At 42.4% G+C, this 20,357-nt stretch overlaps 1 protein-coding gene across 1 annotated transcript in view; it reads left to right on the forward strand.

Moving 5' to 3' along the window:
• The first annotated feature begins 1,644 nt into the window (after positions 1-1,644).
• ANKRD33B (ankyrin repeat domain 33B) overlaps positions 1,645-20,357 on the forward strand; it is a 42,921-nt gene continuing 24,208 nt past the window's right edge. Inside the window, exon 1 of the mRNA XM_063420004.1 lies at positions 1,645-2,076. Within this exon, the coding sequence (XP_063276074.1) occupies positions 1,645-2,076 (432 nt within the window). The remainder of the gene's footprint in view (positions 2,077-20,357) is intronic.

A 20,357-nucleotide genomic window follows, 5' to 3' on the forward strand; every position in this document is an offset into this window, starting at 1 on the left:
ACAAGTGCTGTTCTAACAGGTAGCATTCTGTTGAGCACCTCATTGGCCACACTCACTGAGAAGAAAAGAAGAAGTTAAATGAATGGAGCCCTTAAATTCTGTGAATGCAAATACATAACAAATGGATGGACAACAAGTGTAAAAAGTGAGCCCTACAGCGCTGCCATGCTTCAGGTAAAGACAGCTCAGAAAAATTTGATTTGGGAGCAGTCACACACATCATCATTTCACCCAAGCAAATAATGGGAGACAGGCAGCATGAGCATGGCTGCTAATCTACACCAGCTGTGATCTCAGAGGTGTCTGGAGGTGACGGGATAGTTTAATCTCCTTCTTTCCCAGTTTAGCTCCTTTTTCAGAAGCAGCCAATCAGGGAGCTATTTAATACTAATTCTGCTTACAGATATCCTCCTTCTCGGCACTGGGATAACCCTGCCAGTTAGGATTCAGCAAGAAGCTGCTGGGCTTTGTATCACTCATCGTGTCTGGTTTACGCAGTGTTTTCTTGTAAGGCTGTAAACACCTCCTATTTGTGGCCCTTTACTCACAGTTACATTTTACTTTTCCTTCCTACCTTCTTTTAGTGTAAAAAGTGTGGCTCATACTCTGCCTCCCCTCGTGCAAAAATACCTCCTGCTTTCTCGCCCATCAGACAGACAGGGACTTGGACCTTGGACATTCACTTGCTGAACAATGTCAAATATATGATATTCACTTTGAAAAGCTGTTGAAGAAAGCAAATATCCTATTTTGTTGGCCAAAGGGCTTCTCCCCACTGTTTCCCTGCCAGAGAGCAGTGCTAATCCATGGCATTTGAAAGGGAAAAGAGATTTTGGAGGAACTGTGACAAAGCAGGAACTCACTTTATACATGCATTATTCCTCTCAACTTAATCTCCTAATGCCTTCCATAAAAAGTACGTGCCTGATATCTCTACAGCTGGTGGAGCGTCAGGGCTGATTGAATGAATTACTCGCTTTTAAATCTCCGATTCGAAGCACGGAAATTCTGTGCACTCATTCCCCTTAGTTTCAGTATTTATTTCAAAAGACGAATTCCGCACAGGCTGGTTGTATTCCTGAAAAGTTTCGCGGCAGTCGCGGCTCTCGGGACACGCAGTCGGTGCTGAAGCACGCGTGGCAGCCGGGGGTCCCGCCTCTGCCCCGCGGGTGGGCTCCCTCGGGCCCTCCGCGCCGGGAGCCCCGGGCAGCGCTGCGGAGGAGCCGGGGCTGCTCGGGGCGCGGCGCTCCCGCACCTGCGGCTCGGTGCCCGCAGGGAGCAGCCGCGGCCGCCGCCCGCTCCCCCCGCACGCCGCCCCGGCACCGCGCCCCGCCGCCCAACGCGAGCCCCAATCTCCTCACAGCGATGCTGAGCGGATTACGGGCCGCGACTTCCACAGCTGCCCGCGCTCCCCAGAGCCGCCCTGCCCGCCCGCAGCCTCTCCGCGCTCCCCGCGGCCGCTGCGGCTCCCCCGGGCCGGGCCGGCGGCGGTGACCGGCCCGCGGACCCTCCCCGCATGCCCCGGCCCGGGGGGCGGCCCGCGGCAGGGCGCTGACCCCTGCGGGAGGGCGCGGCGGAGGCGCGGAGCTGCCGGCGGGGCCGCGCCCTCGGCCCCAGCGCCCCGCGGGGCCCGGCGGGGCCGGCATGGTGCTGCTGTCGGGGCACGGCGAGCAGCTGCCCGGGGAGCGCGTCTGCCCCGCGCCCGCCGCCGCCAAGGAGATGCCCGGCGCCGAGGCAGAGAGCAGCCCCGAGCAGGGGGCGGCGGAGGCTGCCGCCGAGGAGCCGGACGAAGAGAAGGAGGAGAAGGAGGAGGAGGAGGAGGATTGCGAGGAGTACGAGGACTTCTCCGAGCTGCCCGACACCTGCAGCATCGCCTCGGACGACTCCTTCTACCCTCCGGGGGGGCTGGACGACGACGACGAGGACCTGTGGTCCCTGGAGGGGGACGAGCGCGACAGCCCCGAGGCGCTCAGCCTCTTCCGAGCCTGCTGCACCAACAACAGCATCGTGCTGAAGGCGCTCATCCGCCAGGGCCCCCAGGAGGAGGAGGTGCGGGAGGCCGACCGCAACCGCAGGGTGAGCATCCCCCGCCGCCCCGGCAGCCCCGGCAGCGCCGCTCGGCTGCCGCCGCCTCCCCCGCGCCCGGAGCGGGGCCGGCAGCGCCGTGCGGGTGCTGGGAGAGCCCTCCCGGGCCCCGTGGGGACGGGACCCCGGCAGCGGGGAGCAGAGAAGGGCGTGACTCTACGCCTTGCCAGCCCTGACTTTCCACCTTGCGCTAAGGGTCCGGTTTATGGGATGAGACAGAGGTTGAGATTCCGGTTTTCCCGCGATCAGTTTTGAATTGGTCTTGTTTTCCCTCTGTTTATTGGGGACCGAGAGGGCCATGGCTGGTAATGGTTTGTGTTCAGCATCAAAAAACCTTCCTCTTTTCTGAGCTGTTCATCCCCATGCAATACTTTATGATGTTCACCTTGAAATTTTGAACTGCTGGTAAAAGTTTATAGGTTTGTTTATTTTTTAAATTATTTTTTCTTTAGCTCTCCCTAAAACGTAAGCTTGTTTCTCGTTCCTAGATTGCCAAGCAGGGCTCAGGGTATTCCTGTGCTGAAATCAGCATTTTTCAGAGTTCTCCTTGTGTTTATACAAGAAAAAAATAGAACCCTAGAAATAGATTATCAACAAAGTTGCTGATAATCTATTTCTAGGGTTTGTATCAGTAGAAGTTTTGGGGTTCAGTTTTTTCCTGTTGCTCAGTTAATTGCAGAGACAGAAGTGTACTTCTCAAAATCAGAAGGTGAAAACTTGGGAAAGATTTTCTGGTTAATGCATTACTGGGACATTTGAACAGCAATATTGATTACCCATATTACTGTAATTTGCTTCAAACCTAAGAAGTTATTTTGCATTAACAATCTGCAAAAACAGTTCTATGACCATTCTGTGACAGCAGAGTTTTGAAGGGAAACCTGTGTTATTTTAATTGGGTGAATAACTTACACATTCTGGCAACATAAGTGTCTTTGCATAGAAAAGAATGCCATAATTTGTGTTTGGTTCTGTCTGGAGAGGGGCTTTTCTTGTGTCTTAGATGTATGTACTTCCAGGATTTTTCTGAAAAATATCTTTATATCTTCTCCAAAGGATTGATTTTAATACAGATTAAAGGTTGTATTAACACATCTGAGGAAGAAGCAACCTATGGTGTGAGGGTGGGAGTGAGCAACACAGGACAGAAAAGATTTACATCAGCTCTTCTGCCCAGGCCTGGATGTGGTGTGGTTATACTTTAGCTGGTAACATGTGAGGTCCAATTGTACATTACAGGATATTTTGAGGATCCTGCAGGCACACCTATCCCGTATATTAGTGCTGTGCTTGGGCTGCAGCCTGACCCCATCCCTGACACTGTGCGGGGTTTGGGTTCCAGCCTCTGCTGAGGTCCATTGACTCAGCGTGTCTCAAGTGTGTGATGATTGGGAGGTTTGGCCCCTCCACACATGTGGCATAAAGGGCCCCGTGCCTCAGAGCTGTCCCTTCTGAAAAGGTGGCCTTCCCCCCTAACAGAGGGCAAGAAGCTGCAGGGCTGGGGTCCTGCAGACCTCAGTCAATGGATGTGACAAAGTTCAGCACAAGCATCAGCCCTCATCTGCAGCTGCTCTTTTGGCAAAGGTGGTCAGATCAGGGTTGTGAAAGCAGTGAATCCACCTGTTTGGACAGCTCTCCCTTCACCATCCCCCTTCCCAAAAAGCAAATTGCTCTTTATTTCTCCAGCTGCAGAGAAAAGAGGCAAAATTTTAGTCTGAATCCAAAAGTTTATTTTCTTTGTTCATACCTTAAAAACCTGAAAAACAACAAAGCAAAACAAAAATAACGTCTACTTAGGCAAATACTCCATTTGACCAGAAATTAAAAATTGGCATAAAATTCTGTTTTCTTCACTTTTTTATGAAAACAAAGTTAAAAAGTTCTAGAATTCAGCAACTAGTGAAGCTACAGGAATGATGCAGTAGACACACGAGTTCACTTTCTCTCTGCCTCCCTCACAGAAGTGCCCCAATCACAGCAGTACAGAGCAGGACAGTCGGTCTTTTCCAGACAGATGTGAACTGGGGGGAGAAATCTTTTGACTAGGAAGCCGAAACTTCAGGTGTGACTCCTGCTCAGGGATGTTGAGCCAAATTCTCATTATTTTGCAAAGAAAACCACCTTTTTAACAGAACTTTACCTAACAAAATGGAAGTTTTGCTCAGGCTTTTTATTGTCCTTTCTGTGGATATTTTTCTTTTTGCTCATGAATTTGATTTTCAAGTCACTGGACATTATCCACGAACAAGACAATTTTGCTGCAACAAAGTAACAGAACCAGCTACACGTACCTGTTGTGCCCATGAACTTTTTTAGATACTGAAACAAAAACTACTGTTGGCTTTCCACATCTTCTTTTGGCACGGTAATGTTTGTATACAATGTTATCTTGTATACGTTTGTTGGAAAGCTCTATTTTTTTTGTAGGGTTTTTTTTTAACCTTTTTTTTTTTTTTTTTACTTTTTTTCTTTTTTTTTTCTTTTCCCCCACACTGTGAACAAATAAACTGCACTTTTGTTTCTTCTAAGTTTTAATTTCTTTTCCATGAGACAGGGCAGAGAATGAAGAATAACTTACTTTTTGAGAAGTGGGGTGATGAAGGGAGGGCTGTTCAGCTGAGGATATTAACTATTTTCACCATTCTGATCTGATAACCTCAGGTATGTAGGTACAGTGCAGTTTCATTTTCACAATTTGAAAATCGAGTTTTCTTCAAAACAGACAAAACAAGTACAAGTTATTGTAGTAAGACAACATTGTATTTTGATTCTGAAAATAAATAAACTCAGATCACACAATGTAACATGAAGAAACTTCCAAATGCCCTAGACTGGGCACAATGAGCCTGCTTTGTTTTTAACTAGTTATACCTTGTCCCTAAAGGATAAATGTACAAATCTAAGATGTAGAAGCAATTCTTTAGAAAATGCTAGGTACTCTTATTTTCCTCCACCCTTTGTGCCAAAATACATCAATCATCTCTTTTGAGTCAATTTGCCAAGCCTGGATAGTGGCTTTTTGTGTCATTTCTTCAGAAGTGGATTTTCCCCATAGTCTCTTCATGAGCTGCAGAACCTCCTGCCAGGCACAAGTTTTCATTAAATTCACCTTCCTGCAGTAAGCCAGACTCTACAGCATCTGATTTATTAGTCATCACGTGTAGCCTGAAGATCTGTATCTTCTCTGTCTTGTTTTCATTATTGTCAAGACAACAACAGTTTACATATTACTGACTGCAGAGGATCCCCAAATGGCTGAGCCCCTCATCTTCACTTGCACTGCTGTCTGTCCATGGAATCCTAAAAGACTCCACTGGTGCTGCTCATTTCTGCTCTTGCCCAAACTAACGCTGAAATATTTGGAAAATAACTATAACAACATGTAATACACCAACTGTACATCGTGCATGGTGACCTCTCATTTGTCAGTGTTTGTGTATTCACCCTAACAGTAAAGAGGAATTTGAAAATAGACATGGGAAAATAAAATTGTTGCTCTGGTGAAATTTCCTGACCTGACTGAGACCAGAGTATCATCTAGCTAATGGTGCTACTTTTCACTTTGTTGCATGGGGACTGGTTGTCCTTCCTCACTAACCAAATTTCTAGAATTTCAGATATTTTTATCTCATCATTTTAACATTACTTAATATCAAATTTTGCCTGGTGACCAGGATTATATATATACTCAGAAAGACAGAGTTTCAAAATCTGGTGTTACCTAACTGCAGAATGCAAGCAAATTTAGAAATTTGCCATGACAATAGAGAAAGCATGAAGCGATGGGGGAGAGAGAAAAGAAGATAAAGAACATTCGCTTACCAGATTGAAAATAATCACTACAGCTAATCCACAGAAAGGTTTTGTGCTGATCTTATATGTGGTGTATCTCATATTAGTGAGACTATTCTGTTGTCATCTTTTTCAGATGTCTTTTTCATCTTTTCTTATTTTTTTGTCATTGCTCTGCAAGTCTTTTGTCCAGTTCCGCAGACATCTATGGACTTAACTGTGGGAATGTTCCTCTGAGTGCAGCCTAGGCTTGTTTGTGGGCTGCACGGCGTGAGCGAGTGTTCTGGACTGGCATCACTCCCCTGGTTTCCTCACCGAGTCCGTGACAGTATCCAAGACATTGGACCTGTCGTGTGGCTTTCCTTGCCCTGTGCTGCTGGCTGCTCCTCAGGCTCTGCATTGCCACAGGGACCTGCTTCAGCCAACTCACACAATTTAGGGAGCACCCCCCTACAGAGTTTTTCACAGAACAATGCACAGTGAATCCTCCATGGAGCTGACACCTCAGTTTGTCTTTGCCAAAGGGCTGGGCTTCTGGAATTGCAACTTGTTGTAAAGGACAGGGAGCCAGTGTTGATTCCCACTTTCTAGGTGAGGGAACTTTGTGTTGGATGTTAGATGATGCTTTTGTAAAATGTCATGTATCAAAAAAGTGCCACAGCTTATATAACAATCCATTAACTTTTTTTTTTTTTTTTTTTTTTTTTTTTTTTAATCTTCAGTCTGTTAGCTTGTAAAAATAAAAAATCAGGAGTCCAACATTTTCTGGTAAGGCACAAAGTTCTCCCTGTCACATATTGCTTTTCGTGGCACACAGCTTAAGTTAACCCATGTCAGAAAATGGATTTGAAGAACATAATCTGCAACAGTGTTCAGAATATTTTTTATTATTATTTTCATAGACAGCTTCAGTTCCTTCATATTACCTTATATAAAACATTCTCATGGAAACAGTTGTATTGAAACTTAACATCATGACAACTAAACCATGAAAGGAATTTTTTTGGGGGTGAAAATACTTTTACAAAGACAACAAAACAACAAAAGTAATATGATTTAAATCCTATAAAAAGTACAGAAATACTCAAATGCAGTAAAATATCCCTATATAGACATGTTTGTGCTTTAAAAGGAAGTGAGAAAAGTAAAGAATTGCAGATGTCAAAAAAGTGGGAATTCTTCAAATACGGGAATTACAGCTCAAGGCTAGCCATCAGAAAGGAATAGATAGAGCATGGAAAATATGAAGTGAGCTGACTAAGAGGGAATTTGGTGAGCTAACCAGAGCATGAACCAGACTGATACAGGTAGGCACTCAGAGGCATTATCAGAAGAGCGTGGGCAGGCAGGTTAGCTGTCTGCCTGCTCATCTGTATTCATCTGCAGTGTTAGGTGACTAATGCCTTTGTAAACCCGGCACAAAAAGATATCCTTTAAAATAACTTTACTGAAGAAAAAGCATGTGCACAGAACATAATTTCTATGGATTAAAGAGAACAATTACTCCATAGAAGACCATGAGGGTGTGTGGACATAAAGAATGGGAATGTAGGTCTTTAGCACTGCTGGAAATGCATGGCCAGAGCAGACTGTGTCCTCCACGGAGCTGACAGGTAGTATGACATAATTTGTACTTAGTGTCAAAAGCAGCATTAGCTAACAGACTGTAGGTCCAACTGGAATGGACAAATACAGGTTTGAAGCGCACGTGAGAAAGTTGTACAACTTTAATCTAGTTTCACGTGCTAGTTTCATCTTCCAGAGAAACCAGATGAAGAGTAGTTTCCTTGAAGCATTTTGACAAATTGCTTAAGGCAAAGTACGTGGAACAGGAGGGGTGTTTTTAGTCTGACAGTAGCACAGGAGTAAAGGTCACCTCAGTCTTCAGTTCTACTTTAAGCAAGGTTTCATGTTAGCGACTTGAATCACGTGTGTGGCTTGCAGGGCTCCTCAGAGATGCAGGGATGGTCCTGGTTACCCATCTGAGCACAGGTTGACTCCAGATGTTAAAAATTATAGTTGCATTTAAAATCTACTGGCAGCCTAACAAGACTGGTTGTCTGGGAAAATTGTCTTCAGTAACTATGACAGGTATATAATGTGTTTGTAATACAACACATCCATAACACATGGGACTTCAGGATGCCTTACTGCCTGTTCCTAGGAGAATATTTGAGCTTTATCTCACAGTGCACAAAGTGACACTGTTAATGCTTTTGACCCATTAGGAAATTTGTGTTCTCATGGAGAAATTACTCAAGAAGGAATATTGGCACTAATTTCCTTTTGTAAAGCTTCCTAAGATTCCTCAGGGAAAATTTATTGAGGAATCATAGGAAGTTGAAAGAGAGAGCACTGCTACAAAACATCTGATTGCTCTGCAAATATGGGTTCCTGCTGACTTTGAGCAGCTTATATTGAAGGTACTGGTCTTCAGGTATGCTGGGAAAGCAAGTGGTACAAAAGCCTCAATATTCCCAAATTCTTCAGCCCCAAGTTAGGTGCCAGTAAAGCAACAAATGTACCCTGTCTTATCAAGGCTTTAGATCTCAAGGCAAGGGCTCTGAGGAAGAAAGAAGAAATGTTCCTCTCTCAGGCATCAGGTTCAACACTGCCTGCCAAGAAGAACCACAGGAGCCGTGAGTTCAAGTGCCAGCTGTGGTGGACAGCATGGCTCCAGTGCCACATCTTGCAGTGTCACCAAGGCCTAAACTCTCATGTCCTTTGGCCCTGCTGGTGCTGGAAGTGGTGATCTGGGCTGGGGCTCTTGGACGCTCCCGAGTCAGCGCTGACAGATCGAGAGGCAGAGACAGGGATGGCAGCCTCTCATCAGGGAGTTCCCTTTTCAGAGGTGTGAGACTTGATGGTCTTCCACTCAGTCTCACTTGTTTCTAGGTTTCAGGGGCATTTCAAAAAGGGTTTTGAAAGAGGCATTAATGTTCACTTTTGTATGTGGCACAGAAACCTCTTGCCATCATCTTAATTTTAGTCACATGGTCTTGTGTTTATGCTTGGGAATATAACCCATGACAGTAAGTTGAAGATAAAAAGAACGTTGAACAAGGAGTACAAGCAATCAAAACATCTATTTGGATCTATCCAGACATTTCAGCAGGAGCTGTTATGTTAAAAATCTGTTCTGCTACTCAAGAAGAAATAGGCAGAATGATAAAAAACCCCAAAGCTCCATTATCCATTTTGGAAAATATCACTGTGTGACAGAGACCAGCAAAAATCTGGTGTTTTACTATAATGCTTCTGTATGTTGGTAGTACTTCATCTTCACAGAGGAGAATGAGTAGTAACTCTTGTATGACTTTACAGGTGTTGGTTGCTTCCCACCAGATGAGCTGAATGTACATCAAGTTTACATAAAATTACATTTCATTACAACACATTTTTCTCTTCTAAAGAGAAGCAATATGTGGTCACCAACTAAAATTCACTGTTAAATTAGAAATAAAGATAAACTTGAAAGGTGTATGCAGCCTTTTACTTATAGAAAATCCTGCTAGATAAGCATGGGGTGTGTGTGCATTGCCAAAGGAAACCATTTCTGGAACTGGAGCACATGTGCAGCTCAGCTCGTGTCTACCCTATGCAGGGTTAGCATCTCTGGTGTTGACCACATGTGACCACGCAGCCAGTGCTTGGCCTGGATTTTCTCTGAACCTCAAGCTGTTCTCCTAATTCATTAATGAATTTTTAGCTTTTGAATTCAAACACCCAAACTAGCATCATTTCTTTTGGAAATCATTAACTATCCTGGTACTAAAATTGGTAAAATATCTATTTGCACGTGCTGTGTGCTTATTTCAGATATGGTAAGATAGCTTTCAAGTAGGATAACGTAAATCATAAGATGCTGCAGTTTTTCCCAAATTGGAATTCTGGTCATTAATTTCCTTACCTTTTCCAGTTCTTGTACTTTTTTGGACAAGTTATTTTGTTTTGGCTGAGGTTGGGGGTGGAGGGGGGGTTAGCAATTTATTTAAGTGCTATATTGCCTGCTAAGAATTTTCCTGCATGTTCTTTCTGAATCATCTGTCATTACACTGTGGAATTAGGTTTATCTTTTGGTATTGAGGTAGAATTGCACTAAAAACTAATGGCAGAGTTGCTAAAAACTGTTGGTAGATTTTTCAAATAGAAAAGAATGTGAAAGCAATGAAAAATTCCCACAGACCTTATTTGAGACAAGGGTTCACCTTTAATGTTTTTATAAATGAAGTTTCTCTCAGAAGGTTACCCTTCTAAATCATTTAAAATATTATGTCATATAGGTTTGAATTTACCCATTTCTGAGTGTTCTGTAATTAAACACAAAAAATGGGAACCCTCCAACCTGGGCTAGATATAATCCTGTAACATACTCAGGGAATCACAATGAGAAATAATCAAGTACTGTAGGAAGAGGCTTGTTGTCACAGAGTCTGTGGTTGCACATCTGGCAGTGAATTAGCAATTCAAATTGTATCCACTGTGGGAAAAACCCAGTATGTGGAAATAGTTCCCATTCTTCAATTCCATTATATTCTATTATGTCTGTTAAATTCCATGGGGAGCGATTTGAAAGCAAGATGATGCAAAACGGGAATGACTCACGGTTGGGCTTTTGTTGGTTCACACATTTCGGATGTGTAACGTTCCCAGCCTGATCCTGCAATATCCTCTCACATATGAGGGTTGGGGATCTTTTTTTTTTGTTTTTTGCCTCTTAGTACATGAGGCCTCATCTTTGTGACAGCTTGTGTGTGGACAGACCAACTGCTGGCGACAGGAGCTGCTGCCAGCAGCCACCAGAGCTCAGAACTGCGCTCGTGGAGAAGTTTTGAAGTTTTGTTTCTATTACTATAGCAGGGAGGCTTATGCAGAATCCATTGTTATTAGTCTTCTGAAGTTCAAAAGTGGCAGATAATGGAACATATTCAATCTGTTCATAAAAGGAGCCTTTCAGGCAGTATTTGGCTTCTTTTTTTAATCTTTTTTTTTTTTTTTTTTTTTCTTTACAAAACCTAGATGTCTTGCTATTTGGAGCTAATAGTAGAAAGCTCAGCTCACCTGTTTAGCAATTGATTGAGAAACACAGGAAGGGTATCCATGTATTCATAAAAGTGTCTTTAAGTGTGGATGAAAGGAAAAGGAAGACTTTATTTGAAAGGTGGTGTGGTACTTCTGTGTATCTGCAAGTATCATATGAGTTTGATAAAGGATCCAAGAGGAGGCAGAGTCAGAGCTCAGCTCCACAAAGGAGTTAATTTAAAATATTTTTCTTTCTACAGAGTTTTCTACAGATTTTCTATACAAAGAATGAAGTAGCAATAGTGTGTTAGACAAAGAGTGTAGGATAACACATATTGGCCAGTTCTGTAAAACGAAATACCACAAATACTAATGAAATATAAGTGTTTAGACTTACAGAGCCCTTCTCAGCTAGTAAAAAATATAAACATAGTAGAGGAGTTTTCTGGTTACGCTGAGACAAGTGGTACTACACAGTAAATGCCTGGAAGCATGGAACAGTGCCAGCCAGAGGAAACCTGTCTGGGAAGAAAAATGCTATTTTCCCTGTTATCCTGCAGGCACTTTGCAGGCTCACCACTGAGTCAGGTGAGTCCTGTCTGCAGGGAAAACTGGGCAGCAGGACTGTATCAGAGACACTGCTGTGCCACACTGCTTCAGCAGAGCTTTCATGCAGAGCTGCCAGCCTGGAATACAACACACAGTGCTCCTGGAGGAACAGCCTGGCCAGTGGTTTGAGGGGGGAGTGAAACCATTCATGGCTGACAGGGAAGGAAAACAATTTCAAGGTCTCTGGGAAGGGACTGAAAGCCTCTTTCTTGTACCCCAGGGACAGGTGCAATCTCCTGGGCAGAGAGTGCCCCACAGCCTGCAGGCAGGGGGTTGTGCAGGGGCTCAGGGGGTTCTGGGGTCCCCCATTAACCTCCTCCCATCACCAGTCAGTGGCACAGAGACCAAGCTGTGCTGAGTCCTGCTGACATTCATGTGGAATGGGACTGAACTTTCCCTGCACCCATTTGTGGCTTTCTTTTGTTTTACTGCACTGGTGCTGTATGGTCTGCAGGAATTTTACAGTGCAGAAAATTCTTCCTCTTGCGAGGATGCAGCGAGGATGCCTCACGTGTGGAGATACACATGAGCAGAACTGCCTGTGGAATAGGAACTGGCAATGAGTACTAGATACATGCTAAATTTTTAGTTCCTTACTTGAATTAAAATAGTGTGTTTGTTGAAGTCAGGTGTCTCGGTGCATTTACAATACATATCTCCATAAAAGTTCCCATGAAGTGTGTAAGATCCTTTACATATTTGTGGATACATGAAGCAAATATTGAAATATTTAATACTCAAGTTCAACATTTTAGAAGCATTAAGTTTCTAAATGGAAAGGAAGATTGTGGTAAGGTGGGAGTCATCTTCTTTCTCCCAAATAACAAGTGATAGGACAAGGAGAAATGGGCTCACGTGGTGCCAAGGGAGGTTCAGGTTGGGTACTAAAAAAAATTTCTTCACTGAAACAGTGGTTAAAAGGGGAATCTGTGTGAGGATCTGCAGAAGTCACTTGGATTTTTCAGCCTGGAGAAGGGGAAGCTGAGGGGAGACCTCACTGCAGTTACAACTTCTTTGTGAGAGAAGGAGGAGGGGCAGACACTGATCTCTGCTCTGTGGTGACCAGTGGCAGGACACAGAGAATGACCTGAAGCTGAGTCAGGGGAGGGTTAGGTTGGATATTAGAAAAGGATTTTTCACCCAGAAGGTTGTTGGGCAATAGAACTGGCTCCTCAGGGAAGTGGTCACAGCACAGCCTGAGAGAGTTCAAGAAGCATTTGGACAATGCTGTGATCATTCACAAGGTGTGATTCTTGGGGTGTCCTGTGTAGGGCCAGGAGTTGGACTCAATGATTCTGATGGGTCCCTTCTAACTCATCTTACTCTGTGTGATTCTGTGTAATTCTGTGACTGAGTGTTGGAAAAGGTTGTTCAGGGAAGCGGTGTAGTCACCATGTCTGGAAATGTTGAATAATGAGTAGGTGTGGCACTTCACAATGTGACTTTGTGAACATGTGATATTCCATTGAAGGCTGGATTTGATGACCTTGGAGGTCTTTTCCAGCTTTATTGATTCTATGATTCCAATATCAGCAGCCCAAACAAAACAAAACCAAAAAAACCACAAACAAACAAACAAACAAAAAAGGAAAGAAAACAGAAAAAGAGATGGTAAATAAATGTCAACCTTTCTCTTGAAATTAATCACCCAAATTATTTTCTTCAAAGGCAAGAGATTATGAAATGTGTTTTACTTGCTATTGCAAGTATTTTTTTTTCTGTGGGCATTTTTAGCTTGACCTAGTTTATGCTTATTACAGTCGGCACAGCTGATTTATGAGCAGAGGCTCCATTCAGAGATGGGTGCAGGCAGGGCTGAGGTGTTCAGGTATACAGCTATGGCAATGTTCACTGCTCACAAATGCACTCACCATCTTCTTAGGATGTGAAGTCAAATGAGGACAAAAAACCCCATAACCAGGAGGTTTTGAGTAAGGTGATGCTGTTTCCCAGTGCTTCTCATATCTCAGGCCCAGCACTCTCTTTGCTGCTGCTGTTAAAATTATGAAAACCCCCAGCTATCAGATGTCAGCAAAAAGTGCTGTGATCTCTCTTTGCAGCTTCAGTACCTGATGCACATCAGTAGGAGTTACCCTCCTGCAGCAGGTAACTGCACTAAGACAGTGACCATGGGGTGAAATAGTCCAACACTGAAACGTCATAAATACGTGTGATATGGGTGAAGATGTCACAGAGAGGAAGGGTTTCGGAAATTGCAGGGGTTCCTTTAGTGCCAGTGGCAAGAAAGAGTGGCTCCAGGGCAGGCCATGGCAGTGCAGGAGCAGGGTGTCCCGGACACAGGCACTGACCCCACAGGGACACTCTCACTCTGCTGCTGCCAGCTCAGGTCCCAGCTGCTGTGTCTGCTGCAGCAGGGGATCACACCCTGCTGTGGCTGCTCACAAGGCCACATTCACAGATGCTAACTACTTATGTGCAAAATCCACTTTGTTTGCCTATTGTGCACATGTTAGTGAGGTACACCTCCCCAGCAGAGCCAGCTGAGGGCTGGTGGGTTCAGGCTGGACTGCTTAGAGGGAAGCACAGACATTCTGTTTGAACACCTCCCAGGCTGGGTGTGCAGAGGAGCACAGTTCACAGTCTTGTAATGAATATCCCTGGTAAGCTAGGCTACTGTCATTTATCTGTCAGTCTGCAAAGCTTGAAAATTTAGGTCAAATATATCTAAATTTGTGGGTTTTTTAATTTATAAAAATAATAGTTTTGAGAATTTTTTTTAAAGTCAGTACTGTTTTTTTCTGTAATGTAAAATAGTAACTGTAATTGCAGAGTTTAATGTGTATATTGGCCTTTTTTTTCTGTTTACTCCCTGCCATCCACAAAACACATTCCTCTAGGGAGGAGGTTTTTAAAATAGTACTTAGTTACCCTGTTTAGATTTTGAATACTTGCCTAAAAATACTGTATTTTCCTCTTTCTCATGTCATTTCTATTTCTAGTACAGTGGCTGCATCAGTTGTGATTTATTACTAAATTGTTAGTGTATGTCATAAAGGAACTAAGAATTAGAGCAAAGCCTGTACAGTTTGGCAGCTTATCAGTCACAGGGGAAAGGGTGAGTGAGCACTGTTCATGTGATGTAACCCCCAACAAAAACATTCAAATATTGTCAGCATGGCTTTCACAAACTTGCTTCTCTTCCCAGAGCTGTCTCCTGCTATTTCTTTTTGGATTTTAAGTCCTAGGGGAGTGCATCTGGAAAGATTCTACCTCATCATTGGTGGTACTGCAACCAGTAATGTTCCAAAACACATGATGTTGAAGTCTGCCTGTATTGGCTGAGCTTTTAGGATTATTGCTACAAAGCAATATCGATTAGTATCACCAGGCTACAGAAATTCTACAGTAAATTCAAAAGTCCCTTGTGATATTTACAGATATTAAGGGGAAGAAGGTGATTTTTAACTGTAGGTTTTTGATACCAATGTTAATTAGAATCAGTTAATTGCAACGAGCCTTCATTTTGGATGTGTCCTACTGTTTGTTTCTTTCCAGAGATAGATTGAAGGAGTCAGACTCTGAAGGTAGCAGGAAACAGCCTGCCCATAATTTTCAGGTAGAAATGAAAAGACCAGATCTGCTCTTTAAAAGATTTCCATATTACTAAGTATCATTCTCTCATTTTGTGTCAGAGAAATAGAAAAATAACTCCAAACACTGAGGAAAAACATTCAAAAATATTCTGCTACTGCTTCTAGGTGGCTTCTAGGCACTACTGAGGGAGAAAAGTATTACCATTCTTCCACTGCTACTTTGTGGTCTTTTTAGCTAATAGAGCTATAAAGTTCTAGGAAAATCTAGGATGAGAAATTGCAGCATTTGGTTAGTAATTATAAACCCTCTAAGTGTGTCAGTTTCCACTCAAAGAAGAGAAAACAAAACAAACCCCAAACAATATCTTCTGAAATCATGAGAAAGATGAACAGTTAATTGGAAGGAGACCACATTTATTCGTATTTTTTGAATTCCATTTCTTTTCTTTTTTCATAAAAATTTCCCTTTCTCATTGATGTGAGCAAAGGAAGAACTTAGCAAACCTTCCTGTTGCTTTTACTACACTGCAGCTTTTCTACACAAACCTAAGTGACCTTAATTCCTATTGAACAAAAAGAAAAAGCCAGCGGAAACTGACAACTTCCCAGCCAACCTCCAGATCAAGGCATTTTGAACAAGGGATGAAAACTTCAGCAGTAGTGACAGGGGAAACCAGGAATTAGTTAGAAAATTGATTATATAGTCTATGAAAAGATCTTCAGTCTAAGTTAACCTGAGGTATTTCTCCTTAAGCAAATATCTAGGCCAGAGACATATGATGCAGAAAGACACATATTGATGAGGTTATTCATGCCACAAAAATGTAATATGAATGAAGATATACAGAAAATAAAATGCTGTAAAATCAACAATTTTCAAATCTGTCAATCTGTACAAACTTTCCTTGCACATGAATTTAAAAAAAGAAGGCAATTATAAGTTGTTAGTCTTCCAGTGGAGGCAAGACCTTGATATTTCTTCCCTGTGCTTTCTACCATCCAGCTGTGTGGGATAGGTTAGAACACACTTTTTTTAAGGGTGGATGGGAGACATGACACTCCTGAATCAAAAATAGAAAGGATCATAACCTGTAAAGGAGTTCTTGAGGTCATTAAGGTACTCATGTCCTTCAGTTTACTGCTCCTGTATGAGTCATTGCCTTTTTGCAGCTGATGAAATTTCATCTGACCCCTATCCTCTAACCAAGGCATGGAAAGGGTTTTTGGCTCTCATTTGGTAGAGCTGGGCAGAGTTTGGTAGGCTTCTGTAGCAAGTGGAACGTTCTCTGTGGAATAAAGGCCTCAGAGCCTTTGAAGTCTACACAGAATATCATCTTTCCCCGTCTCAGAATTGAATTTTTTTTTTTTTTTTTTTTTTTTTTTCTGAAGAACAAGGTGGGGGTCAGACCTAGGAAATGAGACATTTAGCACTGGATAATAAAATGCATATTAGAGGAATTAAAAAAGTGAAGAACAGAAGGTGTAACTCTCAGTGCCTCTGTTGCTAGAGGTTAGGGCTGAAGAAATTGCACCTTTTTAGATTTGGTGGTAACGAAGGAGAGGCTTTGTTGCTGCTGAGCCTTGTGTCCATGGCCAGGGCAAGAGAAGAGAAAGATTTGGCAGTAGACTGTGCTGCTGGTTTGCTTCACCAGCTCCTGTGGCTGAGCTGCTCTGCTAGAGGGCTCAGTCTAAGCAAACAGGCTGGCAAGCCGAGGCTCCATGGGGAGCTCTGTATGGAGCTGGGAGGTTTAATGCTGCTGAGATTTGCTGTCCTCAGACCACACAGAGATGGATTTAAGGATGCTCCTTAAAGGTCTGCTGCTAAAGGAGAGCAGCTAGTGCTCCACATACTCAGTTGTGATGAAATGGAAAGAAGTGCCAAAAAAAAATCATTAAAATGGCAAAATATTTACCATTTAGCATTTTAATTGTGGTTGAATATATTTAATCATCAATCAAATCAAGAGAAGCCAATCTTCTGGTTTTGCCTTTATCTCCTCTAAAAATGCATGATTTATTCTTGAGGATGGCTTGTGAGTGACTGCCAAATGGGCAAGGACTAATATTAGAAAAAATATTGTTATTCTTTATGGAGTAAGATACATAGTGGGATTTGTTTAGTGTAATGTATGCAATTATGTTGCACAGCTGAAAATGTATGTTGGCATACATCGCTAATAAGAGAATACCAAATTTATAATAGAATAGTTAATTACACAAACATTTACTATCTTCATTTTAAATACAGAAATACATCTTCATCCCAGCTTTGTATTATCATTATTTCTATTTACTGTTAACCACTCCATGCTTCTCTAATGGTGGAAGAGTTTCCTCCTCTATCATGCTCTTCATCATTATCAAATGTAAAAAATTACACAAATAATAATGGAATCTTCTTTGCAGTATCTCTTCAAAAGAAGAGCACTTCTCGCCTCTTAGAAAATTCCATTGCTTTGGATTTGAGCACCACAAAAATGATGAAAATTGTGTTTATAAGTCACCTCTCTACTATTTCATTGAACAAGTCTCTTAATCACTGCAGTTACAGCTTCCTTGTGAGGGGAAGAGGAGGGCAGGCACTGATATCTGCTCTGTGGTGACAGTGACAGGACACAGAGAATGGCCTGAAGCTGTGTCAGGGGAGGGTTAGGCTCGATATTAGAAAAGGGTTTTTCACCTAGAGGGTGGATGGGCACTGGAACCTTCCCAGGGAAGTGGTCACAGCACCAAGCCTTGACAGAGTTCAAGAAGCATTTGGACAATGCTCTCAGACACAAGGTGTGATTCTTGGGGTGTTCTGTGTAGGGCCAGGAGTTGGAATTGATGCTCCTGATGGGACCCTTCCAAAACAGCATATTTTGTGTGACTCTGACTTTGTTTCCACCTGTATACTGAACATTTCCTATAAGCCCACTTTTTTTTCCCCTCCAGGGGCCTGCAGCATCATTCAAAGGCCCCACAGTGTGTTCAGATACTGCTCTCATTAGTGAGCTGCTATCAAAAAAAAAAGCCACCCTGCAGTCAAGCAAAATCTTGACATACCCAAAGATTCTTGTAATTCAGCTGCTGTGGCACACAGAGATGTGTCAAGCTCACTGTGTCAAGCTCTGAGAAACCTCCATCAAATTTATTTGATATATGCTGGTTTTTTTGTAGAGTGCTTCTTTTCAGCAAAAGCTTTTTTTTTTTTTTTTTTTTTTTTTTTTTTTTTTTTTTTGAGAAAGCTGTGCTCTAAATGTCTACCATTTCTCTCATAGGTCCCTAAATTTAAAAAAAAAAAAAAAAAAAAACAAAAAACCAATATGAATTATGTTTATATGAATTCCTAGACTCCTATCTTAATAATATCTGTTTTACAGTTTATCTAAATATTCTCCAATTTTATGAAGTAGGAGAACTGTTTCTGGATTGTTTGACTGAAACTGGTTTATAAAGTGTATATATATTGTGTTAATGATTTAGCTGTTTTAACAAAGGCAAGCAATCTCCAAAAATTCCAGCTCTTTGAATATAAATGTGAAATTGCTTCTCCCTCTTTTTTTCTCAGATATTTAATTCTGTCTTCTTCAGATTCAATAGTGTGCAAATGTTCAGTTGCTCCCTATGTTTCCTTATTAGGTGAATGGGGTGTATTCATTAGAGGATTAGTTTTTTAGGTCCAAGCACGGAGGCAGAAGATGCTTTCCTGCCTTTTATTGCGTAGAGCCAGACTATCAGCTGAGATAAATAGGGTGGTCACAGACTCCATAGAAGAGGAAAAACACACTCTGCTCTTGTCACCAGGCAAGAACATGCAATACCAGTGTGTGCTGCATTTGCTTATCAAACTCAAGTTGTAATACTGTAGGTAACCTGGGACAGGTAAGATGGCAATGCTACTGTGTCCTGCCTGGGCATTCCAAACATGAGCTTTGCCTTTCTCGAACTGTCTGCTCACACCCTGATACCTGTTACAGCTACAGTGAATCCTTATCTAGCCAACGGAGATAATAAAAGGGACATTAAAAATGGGAATGCACACTTAAAAAAAACCCCAACAAACCAACAGCAAACTCCAACCCTGCTTTTGAACCGCATTATTCAGTATTTTTAAAAAGTTGAGTATAAAGATCTCATGAGCTACTAGAGGAAAAAAATGTCCCTCTGGACAGATTGATTCTATGTCACAGTGTGTGTTTTATCAAACAAAAAATGCCAGGCTGAGCCTCTTTCAGATTAATAAGGTGGATAAGTCTGTTCCCTAAATGCAGCACTAAATTAATGTGAGGCTATTCACTAGGACTTGCAAGCCAGTAGCTGCAGTGTTCTTGGTTTAGCCAAGTGCTAGTCTTTGGTCTTTCAAAACTGTAACTCTGCCTTTTCTTAAAATAGATGTATTTTTCACAGGGTGATGTTAAACCTTCAGGAAGGAACCGTTCCTTAATGAGAAGCCTGAGGCACGGTGGATTTCCTCTCCAGTGGCTGTGTGCAGCCTATCAGTTACTTTATTGCTTAAATAGACAGAATTGTAGGTTGATGGGTTTTATAGTAGGAGTCCTTGCTCTCTAATCAGCCATGAACAGTACAGAGTCGATGTTGTAGGTGCAAGTCACAAGAACACAAAACCCAGTTTGCCCTTGACCAAAGCACATTTACATAAAAAATTGAGGTCTTACTGAAACACAGGTCATGTGTTCTGCTGTAGTTTAAAATGCGATCACAGTCACCAGTGGTTCTAACAGCTATAAAAGATTAAAATGGTGAGAATAAAATTTATAGTGCTCATGAACGGTGCATTACGGCAAAATTGCATATTTTGTTTGAAGGTAGGCCTTTCACCCACAACTGAAAATCTCCAGGATTCAGAAACTGAATTTTCCAAGATTCTGTTAAAAAAAATAGTGCATTACTGCCTCTTCTCTCTCCCTCCCCTTTTTTTTTTTTCTTCTTTTTATGGAGATTCACTTTTTAGCGCAATTTGTGGAGCACTAGTAATAAGCCATGCATAGGTGGGAAAGAGTGAAAAACTTCCTATGAAGTCAGGAGCTGTAGTATTTTCCTCCGAGTTTCACAGGCCTGAATCCTAGGCATAATACCTATAAAAATAATTTTTTTTTTGCCTCCAACATGGTCATCTGTGATATTCCACAGCAGCTGCACTCCACAGAGCTGTAGGATTACAGGATTGCAACCTTTTAGGATCACAAGAGTTGACACTAATCCACACATACAAAAATCCACTTTAGATCTCTGAGTGAAAAACAGTCTCATCCATTCACCACAGATGCATCTATTGCTCAAAAACACTTGTTT

This window comes from Prinia subflava, chromosome 1, assembly GCF_021018805.1.
Source record: "Prinia subflava isolate CZ2003 ecotype Zambia chromosome 1, Cam_Psub_1.2, whole genome shotgun sequence".
NCBI classification, from domain to species: Eukaryota; Metazoa; Chordata; class Aves; order Passeriformes; family Cisticolidae; genus Prinia; species Prinia subflava.